General features: G+C 43.6%; 1 protein-coding gene across 1 annotated transcript in view; it reads left to right on the forward strand.

The window, feature by feature from the left end:
- The window catches only part of LOC108096739, a 49403-nt gene that overhangs the window by 8759 nt on the left and 13872 nt on the right, over window positions 1-26772 (forward strand). Inside the window, 2 exon segments of the mRNA XM_017198586.2 lie at window positions 13647-14208; window positions 14211-14330. Coding sequence (XP_017054075.2) covers window positions 13647-14208; window positions 14211-14330 — 682 coding nt within the window.

Here is a 26772-nt window from a genome sequence, read left to right on the forward strand (position 1 = left end):
AGGCTCCTAAAATCTTACCTGGAGGTGATGATAAATGTTGTTGAGTTTATAATCATTTTGGTAAACATGTTTACCCCCTAAATCTATAATAAGATTTAAAATAAATAATATGTACATATAAAATAAATATAACAAAAATATTATACATATATATATTCAGAAATGTAACAAAAAAGTTTGAAATTAATAATAACGATTGACAAACAACTGTTTATTTTAGTAATTTACCATTTTGTTTTATTGTTTCAACTTCTTCTCTGATTTGCCACCTGAAACGTATAATTAAGTGAATCAACCTATCGTTTTGGCAAACAGCTTCTGCTTCTGCTTGAGCCAGTTTACCCATCTTCCCAAAAAACAGCACGTGCTGTATGTTAAAAACCAGAATAAACTCGGCACACGCTCATCCATCTCCCTGCTTCCTGCCGCAACTCGGGTTTCACTTTCTGGAGTTTCGAAGTGGCAGGAGCAGTCAAAGGAGCAGGACCTTCAGAAGTAGGACACTGCTGTTCCGTTTACAGTGGAGGGTGCTGCTGGGGGAGCTCTCCACATCCACATCCACATCCGATGTGGGCCCTGATATGATAATCTCGCCATCGAGAGCTCGCACCTCATTTGTGGCACAGCAATTGTCTAGAGGTCTTCCCCCATTGTGTGTGCCGAGTGCTTCCTGTCTCGATGTGGCAATAAAAACGGGAATGCTTCCACTCGATTCCAAGGTGAAACCTTGGCATGTGTGTGTACTATATGTCTATATGTCTGTATGTCTAATTGTTCCCCCTGAGCAAAAAATGAAAAAAAAAGAAACATAAAAGAGGGGCTGTACGTCATTTGGTCTCTTATCATTAACGACTTTTGTTCTTTTTTTTGTCTTGTCTTGTGCGATATATCGCGAGCCTGCCATCTGAAGTCTGGGGTTATGGAGATCTGGGGATCTGGTTATATAGACTTCCCCCAACTTATCCGCATCCCTCCACTAAACTAAAAAAAAAGTGAAAGCGGGGAAAGGGAAAAGTGACCTAACGCAATTGGAGCAAACATTTTAATTGACCCCAGGCTGAGCCGCAGGTCCTTTGGTCCTTTGTCCTGGCTGATCTAATCAGGCTACGTTGGCCGCTAACGGTAAAAGCTCACTTGCGTTTTTTATTCCTTTTCAACACTCCTCCTCTGCTGCTCCGTTTGAAGCTCACATGTCCTGGTCACATCCTGTTTAGAAAACGTTTTGTTTTCTTTCGACTGTCTGCTCTTAAATGCTGCCACTTTTTATTTTATTTTTTTTAGGTTTCTGTTTTTGAATTGCTGCCCAGTCTGCTTAGGCCAAAGCCACACAAATTAAGTTAACTTCCTGTCTGTCTATGGCTAATAGCAAATTAATAAGAGCTTCCGGTCAATTTGGCTTGCGGTTTTCTGTCGCATTTCCCTTTCGTTGGTCGCCTGCTTCGTCCTGTTTCGTCCTGTTTTATTGCTGATTGTCCGCCGGTGGGTGTGACCCCGACTTCTACTTTAACTTCTCCTCCATTCGACTTCTACTGGCAACTCGGCGACAGCTGTAGCCTGACTTCTTCCCCTTTTATCAAGGAGTCCTACTGCTTCCTTGGCGCCTGCCCTTGACACACATATATCCTTCGTCCTTTTACCCGCGGGCATCTTTTTCCACTCGAACGCTCCTCGGTTTCTCGGCTTCTCAGCTGCACTCAGCGTACTCGCCAATTGCGAATGCACTTTCTGCAATTGTTATCTAAGTAGGGCTCTCGGCTATCTGTCGAAATTTCAGGCCGCTTCCTGTTCCGTTCTTCCCTCGCTTACAGGACCCCTCGAGGCGCAACTTGTCCTGCGAACCAACCGGCAACCAAATGTCAAAGCAAACGCCGACGCAACTGCAGTTACAGGGCGAAGAAGTAGGACTCGCGCTCCTCGAGGATCGAGAGATCCAAGACAGAAGGTCCTGCTCGGCTGCCTTCGCCAACAGCTGTCCAAATGGTGCAATTGAAATGAAGTGGGTATCTTCGGTTCAACAGCGGGATCTTGGGTTCCGTTCCCCGGAATTGTTTGCCCAGCTCCTTTGGCGGGATTAGGGAATCCTGGGATTAGCTCGCAGAGTCAAGTCAGTCGGAAGGGAGTTTTGGGATTAGGATATAATGTAAAGAAACTGTGTTTGATTTAATCCTGAGATGTGTAGGGATTCTACTTATTAAATGTATTTCATATGATTTAGAGAACCTTTTCAACTCATTTAATTCTCATCGTTGCAATAAATTGTTATGATAAAGTTCTGAATTAAAAAATAACACTCTTATAAAACAAAATACTCCAAATCATATCCTATTTATTAAATTAGCATGACTTTAATCTCGGAACATAATGAGTTCTTATTATTGAATGCAAAATTTAAAAAAATACTTTAACTTTTTGACAGCCTTAAATCACTCTATTTCTCTTTATATGTATCTCATTTATCCTATCCACATAGGACAATACAAATATTAATCTCATTTTATAAAGAACTGAGTTATTTAAACTTGATTTGTATTATTAACTTTTTAGCCAGCTTAATGAAATCCATTTGTTAAGTTCAAGTAATTAAATATTGAAAAACCTGAATACAATTCCACCTCTTGTTCCCCAGCCAAATTATCTTATCAATTAATCCACTCGATCGCATCCACTAACGCCAATTAAAAGTCTATATTCCGTGCGACCTCCCCCATTTCCGATGCAACTCCCCCCGATGCAACGTACCACTTTTATCAATTTAAAGCAGAGCAGACATCATTTACATTTTTATTTATCGAGGGGGCACCATTTCTGGTGGCAGACATGGCTGCCCCGTTTGCAACAAAAGGGGGACACACTCACTCATACGTGTGTGTGTATGTCTATGTGTCTATATCCACGTCTATGTCCAACCACTCTTAACTTTTACTGGAGTAACGCTGGGGGATATTTTTCACATTTTTAGCTTAATTGCATTTGGCTGGCCGCACGTTCCGGCCAAAGTTGTTGTTGTTGCTTTAGTTGTTGTTGCTGTGCGAGAGGCAATTGTTTATCTTGCCTCTCGTCTCGTCTCGTTTTGTCTTGTCTCACGTGCAACCTGCTACCTGCAACACCACAACCTGCAACAGTGCAACCTGCAACTAGCAACACTCTCAAGTAGCAACTTGCCACGGCAACTGGTATTTTCCAAGCTGTCTTTGCTAATAGACACACAAACACAAACACAAGCACAGCGACTGCAGTTTGCAGCTTGCAACATTGCTGCAAAGTCAAACAATTGTCGGTCGTTCGGTGGGGCAACAATGAGGGGGGAAAGGGGGAGGGGAAGGGGGTGGGGATAGCCGCAAATAGGGGGAGTGTTTTGTGTTCTGTGGCTTGTTAAGTTTAAGATTGTTTGATATAGGCAGAGGTCTGGGTCTCCCCATTCAAACCCCTCCCACTTATCCCCCCTTTCCCCCTCCCCTTTTATCCACTTGCCCGCAACAACTTGCAACGTGTTGCTGCTACGAGGCTTTCGGCGCTAAGAGACATGTTTTCAATTATGATTGCTGGCGTGTCTTATTAATTACAACCATCAAGCGATAGACGGCATTTAGTTCGCCGTTTAGTGGCGAAGCAACCAGAAGGGTGTTGTTTTCAGTGGTTAATTGGCTGGCAAAAGCTCAAATAATAAAATCGTTAACTGATCCAAATGGATTATAAAAGAATTGGAGGTTATTAATAATAATTAACTTAAAGAGGAATAGCTAAAAATTAAATAAAAAGTTAGAACATCAAATAGAGATAGTTTATTAACCTGTTGTTTTCAGGTTTTTTAGTTATTGAAAGCCAAGTACCTTTGATAAGTTAACTGATCTCAATGGAATATACAAAAATCGAAGGTTATTAATTACAATTATCTGGGAAAATAAATAGTTAAAACTTAAATAAAAAGTAATACCTCGAAATACATATAGTTTATTAACCTGTTGTTTTCAGGTTTGAAATCCAAGTAAAAGTATCTTTCAACGCGCATTTGCCTTTCTGCGCAGAATCAGTAAGCTGGCAGGGCTCAACTGAACAATCTAACTGATTGCTTACAAATGAATCTCAATTAAAATTAATTCAAAACATGAACCGAGTATTATTTACCCGTTTGACACTCGCTAGAAGTGCTCGCGCATGTGAGCCGCACTCACAGATTGACACACATCTCTCCTCGATCGAATTGGTGATGGTGATACTTGGTGATACTCGAATGGATGGATGGATCATCATCACTGAAAGAGAGTTCTTCTCGAAGACCGAAGACCGAAGACTTGGGAGCTTCGCATATCAACGGCATCAATTAATTTGGTATTCGTGATTCTACTTAACATCGATTGACCTCGACAGATTAGTGAGCGAAACGAACGAAATGTTGAACTTTGCTTTCCGAGCATTCCTCGGGTTTCCAGCTTGAGAGCTTGAGTTTCCCCCTCCATTTTCGCCCCTCCCCCCTTCGATTTTCCCCAACCCCTCTTCGGGTTATGACGCAAATTGTCAAGCCGCAGTGCGATTATTTACATCTAGAGATATTTGAGTTAATTGAGCTCTACTTTTTAGGGGGCGCCTGCGACTCTGCGCCTAATTGGTGCGATTGAATTAAAATCGTTTGCTGCCACTTGATGCTTACAGTACAGTGTGTATTTACGAGCATTAGTTGGTGTGTGTGCATCGGTTTCTTTCGGTGTCGATTAGGCTCACAGATCACTTGATTGCTTTGCTCTTGGCTCGCTTAAATGATTGATCAATGGGCCAATTGTCCGCGAGGAGAATCAGTTTAGAATTTGCATGAATCTCGGCATTGGAGCGTGGCGTCTTTTATTGATTGACAAATAAAATATAAAAAATATTCACCCAGCATCAGGCGATTGCATAAGGCAAGAGAAAATGCAATAGTTTTTTTGATGTATAACCAGGTAAAGAAAGGATCGATCCTCTTCCTGGAATCCTGGGATCGTAAATTACTTCCTGCTCATTTGTCCATGACAAAATTGTGTCCCCTAACTCCGCTTCCTCTGCACATTTATTTCTAACTTTTAACCTATTTAATTGACTTATAATTGGAGTGACCCACACATACATATACAGCAAACATATGTGTAGGTAATAATTTGTTGAGCAAGGAATTCCTCAAGCGCAACACGGACTTCGAGGGGACAACAAAGGATCATGTGAAACACAGTTAGCAGCAAAGAGTCGACGTTGAGTTAAGTCACACATGAACGAGTTTTCCAGCCGCAGGGGTCTAAAAAAGGGGGCGAAAGGGGGCGGGGCTGGCATCGAGGAAATTATGCCGCCCCGGCATGTTGAACTTGAAATTGTAATTTGGTTTTGGCATTCGGTTCCCGGCATTTGGCATTGGCAAGGGCACCTACATAGGCCATCATGTCGTCCGACAAAAAAAAGAAGAAAAACAGAGAGAAATATACAGAAAAACGCGGGGTTGTCACTGCAGTTTACTCTTCCGTTAACTGTTTTTGGTCCTCGAGGAACTTCGTCAGCTGTTACTTGATCGATGGCAAATGACACTATAAAATTATCCACCACTTTGGGTTATTGGAAACGTTAACGTAGCAAAAGGCAGGTAGTTAAGGTGGTGCCCACTGTAATTAAAGGATTAGCACGAATTGCCGGCTAAAACGAATTCCAGGTTGATGTATTTATGGGTATTGAGTGGGTTTGAGATGTCTATCAAGATGTCTGCAATTTTAAACCGAGAATACAAGTTTTTTTTGCCACAAAAATTAGCAATTCTTTTAAAAGAAACTGGCATAATAATATACACACTATTTGTTATATTCATACATAAAACCAATAATAATAATGTTAGCTACTAAATACTTAAATAGAAAATTACATTTTAAATCTAATTAAAATCTATATATGTGCATATATTGATATATATTATCATTTGAGTTCAGATAAAAATTTGTAAATTAATCTATAATCATTTGTAAAGTATTCTATTTGCTTTTAAAAAATATAAATATTTAAAATTCCATTTCTTACCTGATTTATCGTTAGCTTAAAGTGCAACAAATTAACAAACTGCCAAGTAGAGCTTAGAATATCCATAATTAAGAGCCGATAAATACTTGCCAACTCGAGTTCTACTTTTTATTCCCCTCTCGATCACTTTAAGTGGCATCAAGTGTTAAGTTAATAATTTGCCCAGTTCGCTTTGGGGGGAAATACTGAGAGCCGAGGGTAATTGAAAGAATGGAAAATGCCAACACACATTGTAGGCACGAGAGAGCTTTATTAATTTTTGTATTTAAAACATTTCAAGCACTCGACACCTTCTGCCTTCGGTTTCGAGTTACCAGTTTTCAGTTGGCCAGCCAGCTTTCAGAAGATCGATTCCCCAGTAGCCGTAGCACCAGTAGCAATGATCTCAAATTGATGTCGGACGAGTAGAAATAATGAGGACCTTCCATGGGCAGGATGAGGATCTGAGGGGGGAAGTGAGGGGATCTGCAAGGGAACGCGCGCATAATCAAGGCATGGGGACAGGAGACATGGAGACATGGACATGGACATGGATGTGGATGTGGATGTGGATGTGGACCTGCTCCTCGAGTTTGGACATGCCATTGCCATTGCCAATTGGCGATTTGCCTCTGCCTTTTGCCTGGCTCTGCTCCAAGTTCTCCCCGTTTATGATTATTGTTATTATTGAGAGTGTAGGCCTCTGCAATTCAGGGCAAAGTCATCATTAATGCGTCGAGTGCAGCGAGCATTACCGAAAAAGCCCTCCGAGATGAACGGCCGGCAGTAAAATAAAATGAAATGAAATATAATTAAATGTCGCTGTGTTCGGGCCAAGATCGCGTAGCTTGGTAGCTTGGTAAGTTGGTAACTTGGTAGCTGGATAGCTGTTGGCCGTCTCGTAATTTGGCCAGAAATTCTTCCGCGATCGCTGATCGTCTGCTCTTCACTGCTCGTCTTCTCTTCTCGTCTTCTCTTCGCTGGAGTGGAGTCTCTGGATCTGGCTATCGTTTCGAACTGATCGCATACCAAGTATTTTGTATTTTGTATTTCGTATTTTGTCAACCGGTTTTGGCCATTCGTCGCGTCCCTTTCGCACATTGTCTCTGCTTATCTGCGGCTTTGTGGCATCTTTAAATGGCGTTTTTTCGCACTCGCCACCAAACTCCACCAACAACTCGATGCGGGCGTCGATCCTTCTTTTTCCAAGGGGGTTGGGGTTTTTCGAGTGGGGAGTTTGAAGAGCCAAGGGGGAGGCACTACAAAACGTTCGCTGATTTTTAATTATTTTGCACGTCGCAACGACGTTCGCCATCGTTTGGGGCTTCCAAAGTTGAGAACGAACCATGTCTGCCGGTCGATCTGCTGCCTTTCGTCACTTCGATATTGAAACACTTAATCACAATTTCGTTAAGGACACAAGGCATGTGCAGGGACACACATAAATGGCAAAACTCAGCGAAAATTCCAAATATCTCATACAAATTACGAGAGACCATCGAAACGCAAAGGGGAAGATCGGAGATCGGAGTGAAATCCTGAAGCGCAGAGACTCGAAAATGATATTTCTACGCGCCGAATTCCAAATGATCGCATTCTCCTGCTCGCCAGTTCGCTAGGGAATTTCGTGAACACGAAATACGAAAATACGAAATACGAAACGCTAAATGCGAAAATCAGAAATGAGAAATGTGAATCGCTGACCGCTGATCGCCTCCCGCTGGCGATGATAATTAATAACAGGGGCCCGGCCCAACGCAAACGGCAAAGAGCATAAAAACGCGAAACGCTGACAAACACCCAATCGTACGGCCAGAAAAAACGCCAGCAGTCTCGGCCAATGGAAATGGTAATGTCTCGCCAAGCGAGCGAGGCTCCTCCCGATAAGCAAAAAGAAGACGGACCAGGCCACTCGCACATAATCTCAGACGCTGGGGAATGTCAATGTGGAGCTGCACTTGAAAGAAAGTATTTCACTTTAATGTAATAGAACTTTAAAAATACAATATACTGTATATAAATTTCAAGTTACAAAATTAAACTACCTTCAAATCGAATTTCCTACCTTGTGTAACTGAATTTGTATTTCTTATAAAATATCTTTTGAAGTAATCCTTAGATTTTTAGTGGATACATTTGCTTATCAACAGTAAGTTCTGAATACAATGTATAAAATATTTTATATATAAATAATTTTATGTATAAATAATTTTATTTGAATTGAAACTCCGATATATTTTTGTAGATTAAATTCTCTGTCTTCAATGATTTATTTAATACAAATATTCTTGTTATACAAATATTCTTGTTATTTACATTTGTCAAGAGCGTTATATTTTTATTAAATATGTATTATAAATTACACAATAATTCATATTATTTGTGAAAGGCTATATAAGCTACATTTCTTTTTAACATTTTAAATTATTTTTGTTAGTGTGTGATCCCGTGATTCCATGTTTTTACTTCTGTCACGATTAAGATCCCAGAAGAGATATCTGCGATCAGTGTTGGCTGCTCAACTGATCAACACTTACAGAACTCGATCGTGTTGGCTAAGCAAACTGACAGGGAACATGACAAGAACAAGGTCTTTGACAAGAGACCCCAGATAGAAGGGCTTATCCTCGGGTCCCCCGAAATTCCCACCGAATTCTTGGCAAGAGTTTTCACCTCATTCTCACCATCTAACCGCCGATCTGTCGATCAGCTCGAGTCCAATCCAAAGGCTCCAACTCCAGCGATCAGTCATTCCCATCACGCAGCACTCGGGCAAAAACAATTAATGCCTGGCCGAAGGAATCAAATGATATTTGGCCAAGGACAGGGAGAAAGGACAAGAACAAGACAGCGCCATGGTGCCAGGCGCAACCACGATTTATAGCCCGGCTGGAATGTGCCATACATCAGTTCAGTTCAGTCCGCAGGATCAGAGGAGCAAAAACCATTTAGCATTTTAGCAAGGAGGCGCAGCAGCAGTATCTGTTGTATCTGCTGCTGCTGTCGATGATTAAAACACATTAAAAATCCAGTAGCCATCGACTATTGGATGGGAGGTTTTTCGGTGATTCGGTTTTTAGCCGCTCGCTGCCTTCCGATTTTTCGTGGTCCCCATTTCGCCTTTCTCGAGGCCCCAAACTAATTTCATATTTTTCATGCAATTGATGAAATTCCATCAAGCCTCCTTTCTTGGCTGCTGCTGCTGCTGCTGTGTGTTGATGTATCTGCATCTGTATCTGTGTCGCAATCAGAATCTCCGACTCACCAGTCCGTCTGTCCATCTGTCTGCATCTTGAAGATCGCTTGATGTTCGGGGACTACCTGTTGCGATGTGTTATTAGGCGACGTATTGACGACAAGCAAACGTCAACCCGAAACGTCAGCTCATCATATCATCGATTGATGCGCATCACTACCTCTTTTTTTACCCCCCTTTTTTTTTTTTTTTTTTATTTTTTGGGGCCTTCTGTGCATATTTTTGGGACTCCAAAACAGAAGCCCTCTGCTTGTCCTGGAATTTCTGAAAAGAGCGGGGGGCTGGAAAGAAAAAACACGTCCAATGTTGGGCCTCTAATTTTGTGCAGATCCGAGACTTCTTCCCCCTTTTCCTTCAACCTGGTGATATTTGTTAGTGTAAACTGTTCGTTCTTGTTCTTCCTCCTCTGCTTCTTCTTCTTCTTGGGGCTACCAGCGGGACCGACGTGATTTTGCGCTTTAATGAGGATTATTAAATGCGAGATTATTATGTGCTGCAATTACTTTCCGCTGCCACTGTGCTCGGTGCTCGGGGTTTCTTTTCGCCACTGCCTCTTCATATTCGGGTTTTTCCCCCTCTTTGATTTATTTTATTGAACCATAAAAATGTAAATTTTCGCGAGACAAAAGACAAAGATAATCGTTGTCAATTATGGCCTTTGACAGGTTAATATTAAAATGTTCAGCTTGATGGGAGGAAAGTGGTGGAAAAGGGGAGGAAAGGGGAGGAAAGGGGGTTCGAAGGGGGCACCTTGATTGGCAGCATTCAGCGAGGATGATCGGCTGGAGAAGATCAGGAGCCGAGCGAGTTGATTAATGCCTTGGTTAGCTATAAATAAGCGGATGGAAAAGGGCGATCGAGAAGGGATTAATTGGGGTTTCTTAGAGCTTGATATATATCATAGGGTTTTTACAAGGTTTTGCATATTTTAATAGCGTGATATATGCCGGGGTATAACTGAAAAATAAAACAGAATCAAAGAAAGACTCTTGAGGAAAAAACCAACTAAAACCAATCTCCAAATTTGCATGGAAATTTTTAAAATAATTTATTTGAAACCGTCTTACTTTTGTATCATCACGAGTATAAATAAAAAACTATCTTTCCTTCGACGTTAATTGGAATTTCGGTTAATATTTAGTTTCAATAGATAACTATACCATCTCGGATAACTTTTGTGATAATATACTCCTCTTTGAAGAACCCTTTTCATATATTATTACATGAAATTTGGATTGCTATTAGTTTCAAGAGTTTTCTTATTACGACGATAGACACCTCTTTTGAGAACCCTTTTTACCTTTCATTATATTGCCTCCCCTTGATGACTCATTCAGTGGACCCATTCGCCACTCGATTCCCGTATAGGATCAGCAGCTCCATTCGTCGATCAGCGTTAATGCCATGCATTTGGTGGCAGCCCTTGAAATGTTTGATTATTTCGCAATTTGTGCCCGCTGGCACTGCAGTTTCCGGCACCGAAGAGCGCCGTCCTCCCCCTCGGGCGGGATGCGGAAACAGGAATACCAGGAGGGCTACGAGGGGATGCATGGAGGGAATTCTAAGGGGCAGCACCTCTATTAACATAATCACAACACGAGTCGGTCGTCCGTCGATCTCGAACCAATCGCCAAGCAACCGAAAATTACGGCAAGTGCGATCGCGGAGAATATTGTATGTGCATACGAGTTGTATATTTTTTGGGAGAGGCGGCGGCGGCTTCATGGGTAGATCAATTTTTCGGGAACCCAAATCACTGCAGGGCGATCAATTAAAATTTTGATCGAATTTTCGTCAATTTCTTGACATGTGGCCAGGAACAGAAGCCAAGTAGCAACATCGAATGAAGGGGAAAAAGGGGGGAAAAAGAGGTGGGAAAGGGGAAAAAGGGGGGAAGGGGGAACAAGGACAAGACGAGATCAATGTAAGCTGAAATTGTTGGCTGGCGGCCTTAGGCGAAGTTTACTCTGTCTGCGGGTTTCCTTCCATCTTCCGTTGCACTGAAAAAAACCTGAGAAAGAAGTCACAAAACAAGGCTCTTAAACATAAATTATCCTCCCATAAAACCTAAGTATGATAGAAGTTATTAAAAGAGTGCAAGGAACAATGTTTCTTAAGTACCAACACCATAAAAAAGTATTTAAAAACAGATAAGGAAAACATTTCTGTTGGTCATAAAAGTCTAAAAATATGTGCTTAATTACATGACATATTTTCTTGCTGTGCAATCCCCACTTCCTCTTGGCCGTCGAAGGCTGCTGCATAGTGAATGAAATTGATTAAAGCGTAAATGAATTTTTGCGGGCCTAAATCGCCGCTGATGGCCAAGAGGAAGAGGTGGGGAGCTGGCGATGATTATAACACAAGATCGATTGCCGCTTGTCGCTGATCGCTAACTCGATGCGGCTACTGTGGAAAGCAGAGACGCCGCATCAGCTCCTTCTCGGATCCACGAAGGGCCCCCAGAAGCCCCCAAGAAACCCGAAGAAACCCAAAGAAACCCCCTGGAAGCCCCCCATTCCCCCAGTGCTCTCATTAAGTTTCCGAACATGTTTTGCGAAAAAGGATCTCCTTGGGCAGCGACTGCTGTTTTGGGCCGCTGTTTTTTTATGCCCTCATTTGACAAACTAGCCAGCGGCGATGATCGACCTGGCCGGGATCAAAATCTCGCTGCCTCGGCTTCGATTTAAGTTTATCCGCACGATCAGCGCCAAAAAGCCGAAATGCCAATGCCATAACTTTTTGCCAATCCGCACGCACAAAATCGGGATCTTGAGTGGGAACGGGATAGGGATCGGGAATCGGTATTGGGATAGGGAAAAAAACTGATGGATGGATGGATGTATGGATGGATGGAATCCCCAGGCCTAAGAATCTCCTGGAATTCCGTGCGTGCCCAGCCAGCATAAACGGTAAAAACGGTAGCCGCAGCGAGACGCTATAATTATTGGGCTCGGATCGGGATTGATAGTGGGAAAATAAAGAACTCATAAGCAGACAGAGAGTTATGGTTCACAGATGAGCTAGTTCTAAAGAATTCAAGGGGCTTTGTATAGTGTTATTACTTTATGTTGGAAGTTAAGTTAAGCCTACTTCAGATGTTAGATTTTTAAATGCCCTATTGCATTTGAAACATGAAAGTCAAACAATGAAGTCCACCATTCATTGTTTCATTTAAAGGAAAACCCAAAAAATTAATAAAAAAAAATCAATACACATGCTTAACTTTTAAGTGAGACTTTCATACCTAAATTACGTTAAAATAACAATAAATTTTGCTGAATTTAACAATTTCTAATTTAAAAACATTAAGTGTGTCAAAAATCAAAGTGCTTCTTGCCTTGGAATTAAAAATGTTTCTTTTATGCTGTGATTGTCTGCTTGAAAATAATTAAATGTTGTAATTGCTTGGCTTATGCATTTTGATGGGTCTCAAAACAAAGGCATCGAAATTGTGGCAAGCTTGCCTCTTTATGTTCTGATAACAATAAAGGAATTAAGTGCCCTGATATTACTGAAAATTGCGAAGCAGCTTGGCAAGGCGCTAGATACTTAACTTTAAAACAATAAGAGCAAAAGTGGGTTTGATATTTATTTCTGAATTTATTTTTTTGCAAAAAAACAAGTAATTAAGTAGGGAAATGTAGAAAAAAAAAGAAATGATTTATTATTAATTTAATTTGCTATAAAATCAGTACATTCGGGAATAGAGGCATATTGGGTTTCTCCATTTGAATCACTGGATTACCAATTAAGCAGCACCATCTAAAGTCCAACTCGGAATTCGGAATTCGGTCAGCACTTTGCAAGGGCAGAGGGCCATCGCTGATTTCTTTGCTTTGGAGAAGAGTCTTCGCCCCATCAATTGCCGCTTTGTGGAGTCCGGGTCTTCAGTCTGCAGACTTCGGATTGGGGGGCCTGTGTGGAGGCATTGTGAAAGAGCTTTCTGCTCTTTAATGGACTGGAGACGAGAGCCACATTAATTTAGTTACGCTTCGACAACGATCTCGACGCGCAGATCTGCGCATCATTAAAGACAATTTCGTGATTCGCCACGATTTGTGCAGCAAATTACTTGCTAAATTATAGAAAGCAAACACTGACTGACTGGCCATTGCTGTGTGCCAAAGGGGCAATGCTCACAAATCAATAGAAATCAACGCCTGTCAGGGCTGAGACTCAGATTCTCATGGCCATTGTTGACTTAATCAATAAAGCGAATTTGGGTTGTTTTCTATTTCGATCGAATCGAATCGAATCGAATGGAGTGGAGTGTGGAGTGGAAATTTCACCCGATCGTTTAGCCAAGCAAACAGTTGGAAAAGCTTTAGTGTATTCAATGGGTTTTCTTTACATTTTCTTCTTCTTTTTCGATTCTTTTCAGAGTCAGGCTTTGGCTTTAACCAGAGCTGCCAATGCGGCCGCCGTTGTGGCCGCTGCCAATGCCAAATCGCCGAATGTCTCCTCCGCTTCGGCCAGCCTGGCCGATCTGGCCGTCAAGAAGGAGCACTCACTGTCGCCGCCCCACAGCGTGGTGGGCGTGGCCGGGGAGGATCAGCTGCGCAGGGCCTCGCTGCAGGGCGTCCAGGAGAAGCTCACCCAGCTGCAGATGCAGCAGCAACACCACCAACAGCAGCAGCAGCAGCAGCAACAGCAACAGCAGCAGCAGCAACATCATCATCAGCAGCAGCAACATCAGCAGCAGCAGCAGCAGCAATCGCAGCAGGTGGCGGGTGGCGGAGTGGGTGGTGAACTGGCTGGCCGAAGGTCTTCGGAGGGCACACCACCCACCAACCACCCAACGGCGAGTGTCGAGGGACAGGCGCTCTCCTCCTCCACCGCCTCATCTAGTCAGAATGCCACGCCCAAGAGCGATCGCGAGCGGGAGAGGGAGAGAGAGAGGGAGCGGGAGAGGGAGGAGCGCGGGGAGCGGGGCAGCATATCCTGCCTCCCCCAGCCGCACTTGGAATGGCCGTGGGTGTCCAGCAGGCCCAGCAGCAGGCGGAGAAGCTCCTCAGCCATCCCGCCTTGGACTCGCGACGGGAGTTCGACGTCAGCAAAGTGAATCGTGAGTAAAGGAAACATTAATTCAATTAACTTATTAATATACTAGCTATCATAAAGGTATTAATTTACAACTTAAAAGAAAAATGTAGTAATCGTTACAGAAACATAACTAGAGATGGGAAAAAATATAGAAACGGAACTCATTTAGTAAAAAATCGTTTACTTTTTCATTAGTTAAGAGCAATTGTTTAACGATTATTAATTTTATTTTAATAAAAAAAAAAAAAACATAAAATTTAAGTTTAAATAATTTATAAATGATAAAGAATTAATTTAAAAAATCTATTTAAAAAATAACATTTTTGATCTTACTTAACTTCCTTTTTTTTTTTTTTGGGTTCTGCTATATATTATTTACAAAATATTATAAATGTTAAGTTTATTTTTTGGCAAGTGAGTTCCATCACAAAAAAAAAAACTGATAGGTGGCAGAGACATTCAACATTTACAAAAACATTGTGAAGAATTAGGCTATGCACAACCATTTTAATTCCAAGTTGAAATTGTGATAGTGGAGATTATGCGCATTCCTGCACTTTTGCTGCTTTTTAATCCGATGTTGTTCAGTGAACAAACTCTTACATTTTATATGACACAGTAATTTACATAAAAACATTCTCCTTGTGAGATTGAGAATATGTTTTAATAATTTAAATCGAAGTGAATCCCAATCAATAAGAGCAAAGAGTAGGAGCAAAATAAATAATGGAATTCACCATTATTCATAATCCAGTGCGTGATTATGTGTGTAATTAAAGGGGTTTGTGTGTGAGTGATGGATGGGGAATTGGGAATGGGGAATGGGGTTGCATTCCCCATCCGCCTTAAAGACACAACTTTAATCAGGCCAGCTGCTCAATGCTCAAGGCTCGATGCTCCATGGCAAATGGAAATGGCCGAGGCATTTGCTCTGCTTCCAAGCAGCCGGCCTAATCCATGAAAAGTTCATTTGATTTGCTCACAAGGCATTAAGCACGTATCCCACAGAGGAGAACGAATACACGAACACACGCACACCCTCTCGCACACTCACACTATCGCAAGAGCAGACAGGAGGATACGTTCCTTGAGCAATGGCCATGGTAATCTTGTTTGGTTCATCAATAGTTTAGCCATGGCCAGAAGTAAACCTGTGCCACCACATTGCGGATGCATACATTGAGTATCTGCCGGATATAAATGGAAACAGTGAAGCCTTTTGCATACCAACGATGCGCAGCACTTCCTTCAGCCACAAGGGCACAGCTACGGATACAGAGATACAGATACAGAGATACAGATACAAATAGAGAAATACAGAAACAGAAGGACTCGTATATGCATCGAAATCCCCTGGATTAAGCATATGAAGCATTCATAACGTTTATTCTGCGTGCGTGTGTGTGCTGGTATCTGTGTGAAGTATCTGTGTGTGGGTGTGCAAACATTCGCTTTTGGTTAGAAAGTGGGTGGCTCTGTTGGCCGGGTGGTGCTCACTTAGCACCCACTTGTGGAGTGAATCCCCGCAGGACGAAGGATGCATGCGGGCGTGCCTTGCTTTTGTTTGTCCTGGCTTCGAGTTCGTCTCTCTCTCTCTCTCTCGCTCTTTCTCTCTCTGTCCGGCACACACTGCGTATACGCAATCTGCGAGGATGGCAGGATGTGCGAGCACGTGTGTGCGCTGCAACAGGTGGCACTTTGCTCTGTGTGGCTTCGCCGCATCGCAAATAGTTGGCCAAACAATTGACTCGAGCGATAAATATCACTGTTAATATTTCAGGTCATCCGAATACTTTAAGCTTTCTTTTCCCCAAACGATATGGCCCAGAAAAAAAAATCATTGAAGGCTTAAACCAACTGCAGCAGAGGGGATTTGATTTGAATTTTGCTGCTGTGAATTTGTGAATGTCTCTCTCTGTCTCTCTCTCTCTGTATTTGTGTGTGTGTGTGCGTGCGTATCTGTGTAATGTGCTTTGTAGCATATTTTGAGGATTTGCACAACAAAACGTGGATGGAGCGAGTTGAAGGGGGAAGGGGGGAGGGGTGGCGAATGGATCCAATGGATGCCGAATCCTACGACCTACGGATGGGGCTCAATGCAGTTTGGTTTGCTTATTGTTGCCGTCATTTGGCATTGTTATTGCTGTTCTTGTTATTATTGTCATTTAACATTGCCATTTCCGAACAGCTGCAGCTCAGCAATATGTGTGTGTTAGTGTGTGTGTGCGAGTGTTTGTGTGCGTGGGTTCATATGTAAATCTGTTTTGTTTCGATGCGTTTTGTTGTGCATATTTCCCGAGTTGTGAATGTGTGTGCGTGTTTATTGCGCCTAAGCTGCTCAGCGACGCAACACGATATTTATCCTGCCGCCACCACCCAATTCGAAACCCCACCACCCCCCTCTACCCCTTCCACCCCCTTTTCCCCCCTTTTTTGGCAGCTGGACTTTTCCATTTCGGAGGCCATTTTTATGCTCCTGTTTTTGCTGCGCTTCGATTTATGCAGAGTTTAGTATGCAACATTTTCATACGTTAGCCTTAATAAATCCCCGCCCGGCTGCACTTGTCAATATGCAGGATGTCCCCTTCCCCTTCTTCCTTTCGTCCTGCAGATGCCACACTGTTGGCACCTATAAGCCTATGCAAACACACACACACACACACACACACGCATACAGACACACATAAAGCAGACGCGTTCTGCAATTGAAAATCACTGCGCCTTAGTTAACGACACGTTTGTGGATCAACGCGTTCGGGAAAACGAAACAGCCAAACAGCCAAACAGGCAACCCAAAACCCCACGGTTGACCCTGCTATTGAATCATTGTTGCTTTTGCTTTTGCTTTTCCCGCTACTCCTGCTGCTGCCTCTTCTCCTCTTCTTGCTCCATCGAAAAAGTGGAGCAGCTGCATTCGCATGTGTCATAAGCCAGGCGGCACCATGCATACAGGACTCTGTGGACATAAGCGCGCGCTCAAGGATTCAAAAAATGGGCACCCCCGCTTCGATCGGCTATTATGCAGATGTCATACGTGTGTGTGTGGGCTGGGATTGTATAATGAGATGGGAGGAGGGGAAAGTAGAGGGGGTGGGGGAGGTAGCTGTACCCCAAAGAACCCACCGATAAGCTGACGATGGACGCACAAGTGTCGGCAAAGCCGAGGCAGTAATATTCCGGCTTTTGAGGAGTGGGTTTCCGGAGTGCTGGCGGTAATCATGGGGACACAATAGCATTGACCAGCTCCTGCTGCAGGATAAGAGAAGCTCCAAAGCTGGAGAGCAGCCCAAAAGGAGGAGCAGCCGGTTTCGCAATCACACGCAAAACTAGCTTCGACTTGGAGCCACTCCTCTTTACCCCAATCCAACTGCCACTCCCCCTCTTCACTCACCTGTGAGGGGAGTGGCTAAGCCCTGGACCCATGAATCCAACGATGGGAGAGGAGAGGGGGTGGGGGGTGCGACAGGTGGGCGGTTGAGCGGCTGCAGCTTAAGTGTTAAGCGTTATGCACAGTGGCCAGTGCCGAGCTGAATGATACCACTCACCTAAGCCGGTTCCCAAAAACCCACTAGCTCACTGGCCACTCCCCAAACACCAATCCCCCCCCTCTCCCCTTGCCCTCCCTCTTTTACCCCACATATGCTCTGGCATAGATGCAGATGCGGATACAGATACAGCCTCAGATTGAGATACAAATTCGAATAAATGCCAAAAGCAACAGGAGGCAACATTTCCGAATTATAAGCAAAAAGGGATTGGCCCGAACAACAACAACAACAACAAGTTGGAGCATTAAAGCCGGTTGTTGCCAGCCAGGCACACACTCACACACAAACATACACAGACTAACACACACCACAGTATACGCACACATTGGAATACATTTAGCCAGGACATCGCCAGGAGCTGAAGGCAGGTGCTGCAGGTGATGCTGATTGAGTTAAGCCACCATCATCGAGTGCACTGCAAAATGCTTAAGGGATGCACTTCTTAAAGGATGAAAAAGGATTACAAGTTAGGAAATACATAATGAGATTAAAAAAATACATATAAGGAAAATGATATTATATATTTGATTATAGAGTTAAAAAAAACTTATGGGATGCGTTAAAAAAACCAATCAATTCAAATGTTTTTTTTTTAACTTCCCTTTCGGCACTTTCCCAATCAGCTAATTTACCCTGTCATTTTATCAACAATATTGCAGAGAATCTGTTGAAAATTGAATTAAAAAACAAATATTTTCAAATTAAAAATATTAAGAACAGCAAATATATTTGTTGCACATTATATTACAATTATGTTGCATACTACTATTTTTGTATATTACTCAAAAAGATAATTCATCTGATTTTTTAAAATTATGTTTATTTTGTTATTGTTGTAATCTTACGAATTTATATCCTTTCTTCGCGTGCATCTGTGAAAGAAGATTTCGCATCCAGTGGGTCCCTTTATCCCTCGCACAAAGAGAACTACAAATTTTAAGGATTTAAATGTTGGGAGAGGCGAACGAATCGAACTCTCGTAGCTGCCGCAACGGGAGATGAGCCGAAAGCGGGCACATCCTGCATCCCACTCGCCACCGATTCCTCCAACACTTCCCACCGACAACTGGCAACCTGCAACCAACAACCTGCAACCGGCAACCTGCAACGTGCAACGTGCCACATCCCCCGAGCAACTTGAAGCCCGATTCGAGCGGCTTAAGGCTCTCTGTGCGTTTGGGTTCATAATCGAATAAATACTGTCTGTGTGCCGAGTGTGATTATCAAAACAGAAGTACACACAGAAGCCACAGGAACAGAAACAGAAGCAGAAGTAGCAACTATAAATCACTTGCATTAACTTTGAGCGCTTTTGTGCGAATACAAATCCGTATATATATAGATATATATATATGGATGTGAAAGTGCGTATCTATTAATACACAAGTGGCATTATGCCGGCAGCACATTTGTAATTAGAGAACGAACAGCTCTGGCCAGAGGTTCGATTATGAATATTATAAGACTCGGCATTTTGCGCTTTTGGCCACAACAGCAGCTGCAGCCAGGATTTGGAATAAGCTCCTGGCTGAAGGACGCAGCACTTTCTCTGAGAATCCTTTACGATTTTAATAAAACCCCAAACGAATGCCGGAGTGCCAATTAATGCTGCTGCTAAACCGTTTATTTCCTGTCACTTAATATTGAATTTTGCCCAACTTCTCCGGCACTTTAACTATGTATATTTTCGCCATACACACACACACACTCACACACACACATAAAGGGTATTAAAGGAATTAGGGAAAATCACCGGGCGAGAGCAACACTAATGCGAATGCAACTGGGCGTTTCATAATCCAGAAGCGAAAACAAAATCATCATCATCAACGGCAACTTCATTATTATGAAAAAGGAGAAGGAGTGGAAGGACCACCCAAGGACATTAGGCGAAAGCATCAAGTTTGCGACTTATCCTGCGACCTAAGCCTGCTGAACCCGGTGAACGAACACACACAAAAAGGGTAGATCGCTCCCTCTCTTTCTATTCTGTACTGCCATCTCTTTCCATTGCCTCCTGCTTTGCATGCGATTTTGGCGCCAAAAACTTTCCGAGTTTCAGACCGAGTTGCTTGAGCCGAGGGCACGACATTATTTGGGAATCCCTTATCCCTTTATCTGGCTTTAGCCCTAATCCCATCAGACACAAATGAAGAGAAGTTTCACGTTTCGAGTTGCCATTCTGCCCGCTTTTCCCCCCTCCCCCTTTACCACCACCACCACCACCCCTCTGTGTTTCAGCTCCTTAAGCTTTTGTTTTTGCTGTTCCTGTTCCTCCTTTTGCGTTTGAAGTGCTTTGGCAATGGCAACGACGTCGGGATTAGGCCGCCAGCTAATGCGTCCTTGTGCCTCCATCTCAGTCTCAGTCTCTCTCTGTCTCTGTCTCTTTCCCTCTCCTTCTCTGTCTGTGTGCGTGTCCTTTCCCGTGCTAGTGTGTGTCTCGGTGTGTGTGTGAGCCAGGTGGGTTAGACGGCGGACCAGACAGTTGCCAGTTTTGGGAGCGAGTCGAGGTCGAGTCTTTGGGGATGCTAATCCCAATGCGACTGGCAATCCTGCCAAACTGCCGGCAGACAACTCGCAACCGAACTGCAGGCGATATACTGCGCGAAAAAGTAATGCCCGGATTTGCGGGATATGCGAACAACCTTGAGTCGCTATAAGTAAAGTTCGACTGTACAAGTCTCCAACTTTTGTGGGTAAGCCTACAGAAAGAGAAAAGTTTCAGGATTTCAATAAAATTAAAAACCTATATAAAAATAATTGAATTTTATATTTATATTTTTAGAATTAATAATTTTAAATGGACTTCGAATTTATTATTGCTCAACAAAATTGGAGAAACGATACATCGAGCTAATGTTTATTAATATGTTATATTAATATTTTCTGTACAAATAATATCTACACCAAGCAATGTTGTGGTATGATAATTATATATGCATTTTTATTAAAAACCCAAAGCAAATATTATTTATAAAATCATAAACTTTTTTCCCCACTGTATTCAAAGTTCACTAACTGTAACTTCACCCACCCTCCGAACTCGCCCCCACTTTTCTCTCGGTGTGCTGGCAGGCTTTATTGATCGCGCAGGGGATTATCCAGGGCGCTGGCATATTGGCAGCCCGGCAGTCGGGCGGGCGATTGTCCATTTTCAATTTGTGCTCCAGCAGCGAGTTTGGGGGCAAGGAGAAAGGGGGCAGAAGTCCCGTCGCAATGGAAGGGGGTTCGGTGTTCGGTTTTTTGGGGAGTGTGGGGAGCAGTGGGCCTGTAATCCGTTCGAATGCCCATCCAATGCTGCCTATAAGTGCGGATACATCTATATTCATACATATATATGCACACTGCACTGTTGTTGTTGTTGTTGTTTAAAGCCAGTGGCTGTCTGGTGCTTTGTTGTTTTAGCCTCCATATGAATCATACGCAACGTAATCCCAATTCGTTTAAGTCACTGACAATCCATGGATGCCCAGGCGATGCCGCAACGCATCCACACGGATACACGCACACTCACACACACACACGTACTTGTTCGCACTGTCCAATGCCAAATCGTAACCCCCCGCCACTCATGAAGTCCCCTCCCTCCTCCCCGCCCGAAATCCCCATCCGTTTTTCGTTGGGTCGAGCATATTTTCGCAATAAAGTAGATCCCGCATTAATCCCAACGATTTTGTGCTCTGGGCATTGCGTGTGCTTTATTTCTCCGTGTATTGGTGCCCGGCTCCGTTCGTGTACGTCTGTGTCTGTGTGCGGCTGTTTATATCGGTGTGTGTGTGTGTGTGTCTGTGTTAATCCTTAAACCGGCAGAGCTAAAGCTGCCCGCGTCGACGTCGCTGCCAACTGCAACCGAAAAAGGCCCAAAAGCATGCCATGAGTTGGGGTTTTCGCAGGGCGTGCGGTGGTTTTTTCGGCCGGAATGGGTTGGAGGGGGAGGGGGAGTTCGGTGGCCCCCACACAGCGACAGCCACGCACAGTGACAGCCCGCCCCTCCCACTCCCCCTCTTCCGACCATCCACCACCCCCTTTTCGCCGCGCGCCCTTCGAGTCTCGGTTTGCGGATGAGTCGATGGCGACGGCTGCTGCTGCTGCTGCTGTTGGGAGATTAACTTTTTTCCATGCAAACAGTGGCGGTGTGGCGGGGGGTTAGGGGGGTTAAGGGGGATTGAGGGGGAAGGGGGAGCAGGGGATCAGGGCGACCGGCTGTGGGGGCCGGGATTTTGCGTTTGCTTTTGGTGGCCGTGTGGGCGAGGGATTTAATTTCGTGCGGGATTATTATTTCGGATTTAACTCTTCGTTTTATGGATCGCTTGGCATTATAATGAACAGCGGCGTCGTCGAATGGTCATGGGCGTAAAAAGGGGGCCTGGCTGGGAAAATATTACATGGGGACAAATTGAAGAAGAACACCATTTCAAAAATATTATTATAAAAATTCAATATTATTTGGTAAAATTCATTCAGAAGTGGATCCTTTATAAAATTTCATTATAATTATTTTGGTAAATTGTAGAAATTATAGTCAGCTAATATATATTTCTTAATATTTAAAATAGATAGTGAAAAAATACATAAATATTTTTTTATATTAAATATATATGTACAAGTGATTTACGATTATGAAATTTATACATTGTTCTCCGAATTTAACAATGTGACTCATGAGTTTTTTAGCAGTATGTATTTTAAAGCCAAATCCATTATAATCCGCCCAACCCCCGGACACAACCGAACGAATCCGAAACGTTAACCACTTTCATTCGAGTTTAGCACGCCACTGTTCTATAACCCGCTTTGGCATTATAAACTCCGGTGTATTTTTATAACTAAAACCTTCGCATCGCCTGCGACAGCTTCAGCAACGGAAACTGTGAACCCGAATCCATTATAGCTTAAGCTGCTGCCAACACCAACACCCAGATACACACGCACACATCACCACAACACACACACACACATACACTCACGTACAGCTGGGGCATTATCCCAAAACGAAATGACATCCCTTGGAAATTAATCCTTAATTCCATTCATTTCGTATAATCCCAGAGATATACTTTGATAAGCGTAATGCGGGGCCAGGGCTCAACGTGAGTGCGAGCGAGATGGGGCGAAGGAGAGAGGCAGAGCGCCAGAGAGGGGTGGCCACACTGAGTGTGCCTGTGTGTGTGACTCGCGAGAGAGAGAGAGCGTGCCAGAGCCACATGTTGCTATCCATTTGTGTGCGTTCAGCGTATTTCTGCATCTGTGTGAGTGCGATTGCCCCCTGTTTGTGTGTGTGTTTCGTGTCTGTGTGTTTGTGTGGGGCAGAACTCTCGACTCTCGCAGCTGAGTTTTCGATTTGGGTTTCGGTTTCTCGGCTTCCGCTCAGTTTCGTTGAAAACATGCTGGAAGAAGGTTGGTGTTACTGCTTTTTCGCCGCTCCTTGAGTTTCGCTCCATTCGCGCCGGTTTATTAGTGTTTGTTGTTGTTTATGTTTGATGGCCAGCTATTGGATTACGTTTGAGATGATGGATTATGTGGAGTAGGCTATAGCTGTGTGCCAGTGGTTCGGCCTAAGAAAAGTTAATAAATCTATCCCAGTGAACTGTGAACTTTAAGTGACCTGTGAAAGGAGCCAAGAAAGTGGCTCAGGAAACTCTTTTTAGAAAGTAGAAAGGACACTTGCACACACAATAGATCCCGCCATTGAGTTCCTCTTTTAACACCCCGACAATACGAGTGTGTGTGTGAGTGAGTGTGGGTGTTTGTTGCGTGTTTTGAGTCTGCAGACCAGATTTGCCACACCACTGTCAAGTCGCATTTGTCAACAAAGGCTATACTTTTACACTGGCAAACACCAGCAAACAAACACTCGCACTCACACACACACACACAGAGCGCTCAAATGAACTTAAAAAGCAGAGCGAAAGCTTTTAAATCTGTTGCTTTCGTGCAGGCTAATCCCTATGAAGTTCACTAGATTTTGTTTTGTTGCTGTTGTTGTCCCAGTTCAACAGTGGCAGACACCAGCTCACCCACACGGACACGACACTCACACACACACACGCACTCATACAGAGGCAAAAGTAAAGCTGGCAAGGGAGAGCTGCCAAGAGCAACAACAATGCACGGCGCGCTTTGGCACTTAAACCGAACTGAGCCGTCGGGCAGAGCTCATCCCCAAGTTGCCCAAGGGAGCAGAGGTTCGGCTTGGAGCTGGGAGCCCAGCCACCCAACCACCCAACCAGCTAACCACCCACCAACCCACTGACCTAAGCCACGCTCACCCAAAACACCCGAACCACCCACCATCACCCGCAAAATAAAAGCCAGAGCAAAAACAAACAAGGAGCGAGGCTGTGAAAATAAAATAAAGCCCGAGAGAAGGATAAGTGAAAAGGGGAATTGAGCTAGGGGTCTAGACGGGATCATCCTTGTGCGAAGGTGGTACAATGTCTTCGAATGGCAGTTCGCTCTTAAAGGAATTTAAAGTTTGACCTTTCATGGCTACACTATTTATTAGTCATTGATCTTGATAATAATTAGTCATACTTAGTCCAATTTAATAATCACAATATTGTTTTTTACTCTGTACTGATCAAGTTTAAGTAATTTAAATATTGATTAATGAAGAAGAATGACCAGATGTTTTAAATCTTATTTATTTTTTTTAATTAAAATTTTTTTTTTAATTTCTTAAATCAAAGTTTCTATGAGGTATACAATTTTTAGGATCTGTTATTTTTTAAGGAATGGAAATAGAAGAAATATTATATTTTTTTTACCCTTCAACTTTTGTTAATCTCACAAATTTTTAAGCACAATGTGTATACAATATAAAGCATTGATTAAGCTATGGAAATTTAATACCAAGTACTTAATCCTCAAAAAAATGTATAGTATGTTGCTTAGTAATATCCGCTTAGGCCCGTTTCCAAACCGATTACCATATGGCATTCCTCGCTTTTGAAAATGCGTAACTAGGCAGAGTTCCCTTCCGATTTCGATCAGCAAATCCGTTCTTTTTGATCCCGAGCTGAGAAATATCTGAGCATATGATAAACAAATGTTCAACCCCAGCAGAAAGCTCTTTCCACTGCAAATCAGAGATTAAGAACGGGAGATCTGTTAATTACAATAGTACTCAGGGCCATTTAATTACCCAACCCTTGGTTGGTTACCAAAGTACTCCGTCATATCAGATTGTTTGGCCTGGAGTGACTCCTCAAGCGTGCTCGCTGGTGATTAGTTAGCGTGGTTTCGCTCATTATGCCTAAAAAGCGAATTCCGCCTCGGATTAAAAACCAACTCGCTGGCTTCATCCCTTTTTCGCCATTCTGCCGGGGATATTTCTACCCCATACCGCTCAGATATTACGGCAACTTTTGACTAATTTGATTATCTGATTTGGTATTCATAGTCATAGTGCCTCCGCCTCAAACCCTTAAAGTTGGCTAACAGCGACTGCTGCTGCTGCATTTTTTCTCACTTCTTTTTTCGATGGCTCCACAGGCGGTTGAGTGTCATGTGTGTCTGCAATCCCCAAAGATTTAACTGTAAAAGCCCCACGGCATTGCTCCCACATTCGAGTGCTCATGCATACATACTGCCAGAGCAAAAAAAAAAAAAATCAGAAAAAAAAAAAATGAACTCGAATACCGCTGGCATTGGGCGAAATCGCAAAAAATTAGCAGTTAATCCCCTTAAATTGAATGCCGCAGATGGTGTTGCCACTGTCGTTCTGTTTTTGTTTCTGCTTCTGTATTTGTTGTTGCTGGTGTTGCTTTTGTTGCTTCTGTTTTGTTAGTTGATGTGGCAGTTAGTGGCAACAGGAAGGGCTAACTGAAACGGAACCAGAACAAGCCAGCAAAGTTAACTGGCCGTTTGGACAACGCCGAGTTTGTTTGGTGGAAAGAAAAAAGCTAGAGGCTTGTTGCTCGTGTTTGCGGCAATTAGCCGGAGTTGCCACATAATACGCGCGGATAAATGTTTAAGATTTAAGGTTGGGGCAGCAAGATATACATACATACATGCATATATAGTATGTGTGTGTGTGTAGGGAGAGCACTCGTATGTGTCACAGTGTGTTTGCGGTTTGGCTTTTGTGGCCAGGGCTTAGTGCCCCGCCACTTAATCCGCAACTAGTGAAGAAATCTGTTGAGAAATTTAACCTAATCCCGGGACGGAGTTCAGAGATCTTCGAGTCCAACAAAAGGCTGAAAATAATGATGATATAGAGGAGGGGGATGGAGAGGGGGTAAATCGGGACTGGCGAGGACTTATAATGGCACTGCGTAAATCCCCTTCAAATTAAGCTCCTTGGCAGCCTCGCGTATCGACGTCTCGCACCCTTCCTCATCCTCATCCTTGTCCTCATCCGCATCCACGTCCTCCATGCCGAAACTCCCCATTTCGAGGCGAGGTTACGCTTAATGCAAATACAATGCTACGCGCTCACCGCAGCCGGATCAAATTTCATCCTCCTCTGAGGGAAACCCAAGCCCCTCGGATCCCCCCCGTTCGCCACCCCCGTTCGCCACCCCCTTCGCCACCATCCTTGGGTTTCGCGTCCCCGCGGGCAGACAAAGCCCAAATGCCAAAATACCAATGCGATATGGCGACATCGTCGACATCCTTTCTGCCTTCTGAGTAGGACATCGTCGACGTCTGTGGGCCACTAATAAACCCGAGCTGCCCCCTCAACCCCACTCCCCTACCCCTCCCCCTCTTCCTCTTCCGCCACTGTAAAGCCGCTCATCTGGCAGCTCCTTCGACCCCGCCACGCCCCCTTTTCCGTACGCCTCTCGCCGCTGCTCGCAGTTCGCAGTTCATTGGCAGCGGATTAAGCCGGCGCGCATTCGCAGAGGCAGCAAATACAAAAGACGCTTTTGCCATTGGATCGATTTAAAATACTTCAGCGGCGAAAGGAAAATA

The sequence above is a fragment of the Drosophila ficusphila genome, unplaced genomic scaffold (assembly GCF_018152265.1).
Source record: "Drosophila ficusphila isolate 14025-0441.05 unplaced genomic scaffold, ASM1815226v1 contig_414, whole genome shotgun sequence".
Classification (NCBI taxonomy): Eukaryota; Metazoa; Arthropoda; class Insecta; order Diptera; family Drosophilidae; genus Drosophila; species Drosophila ficusphila.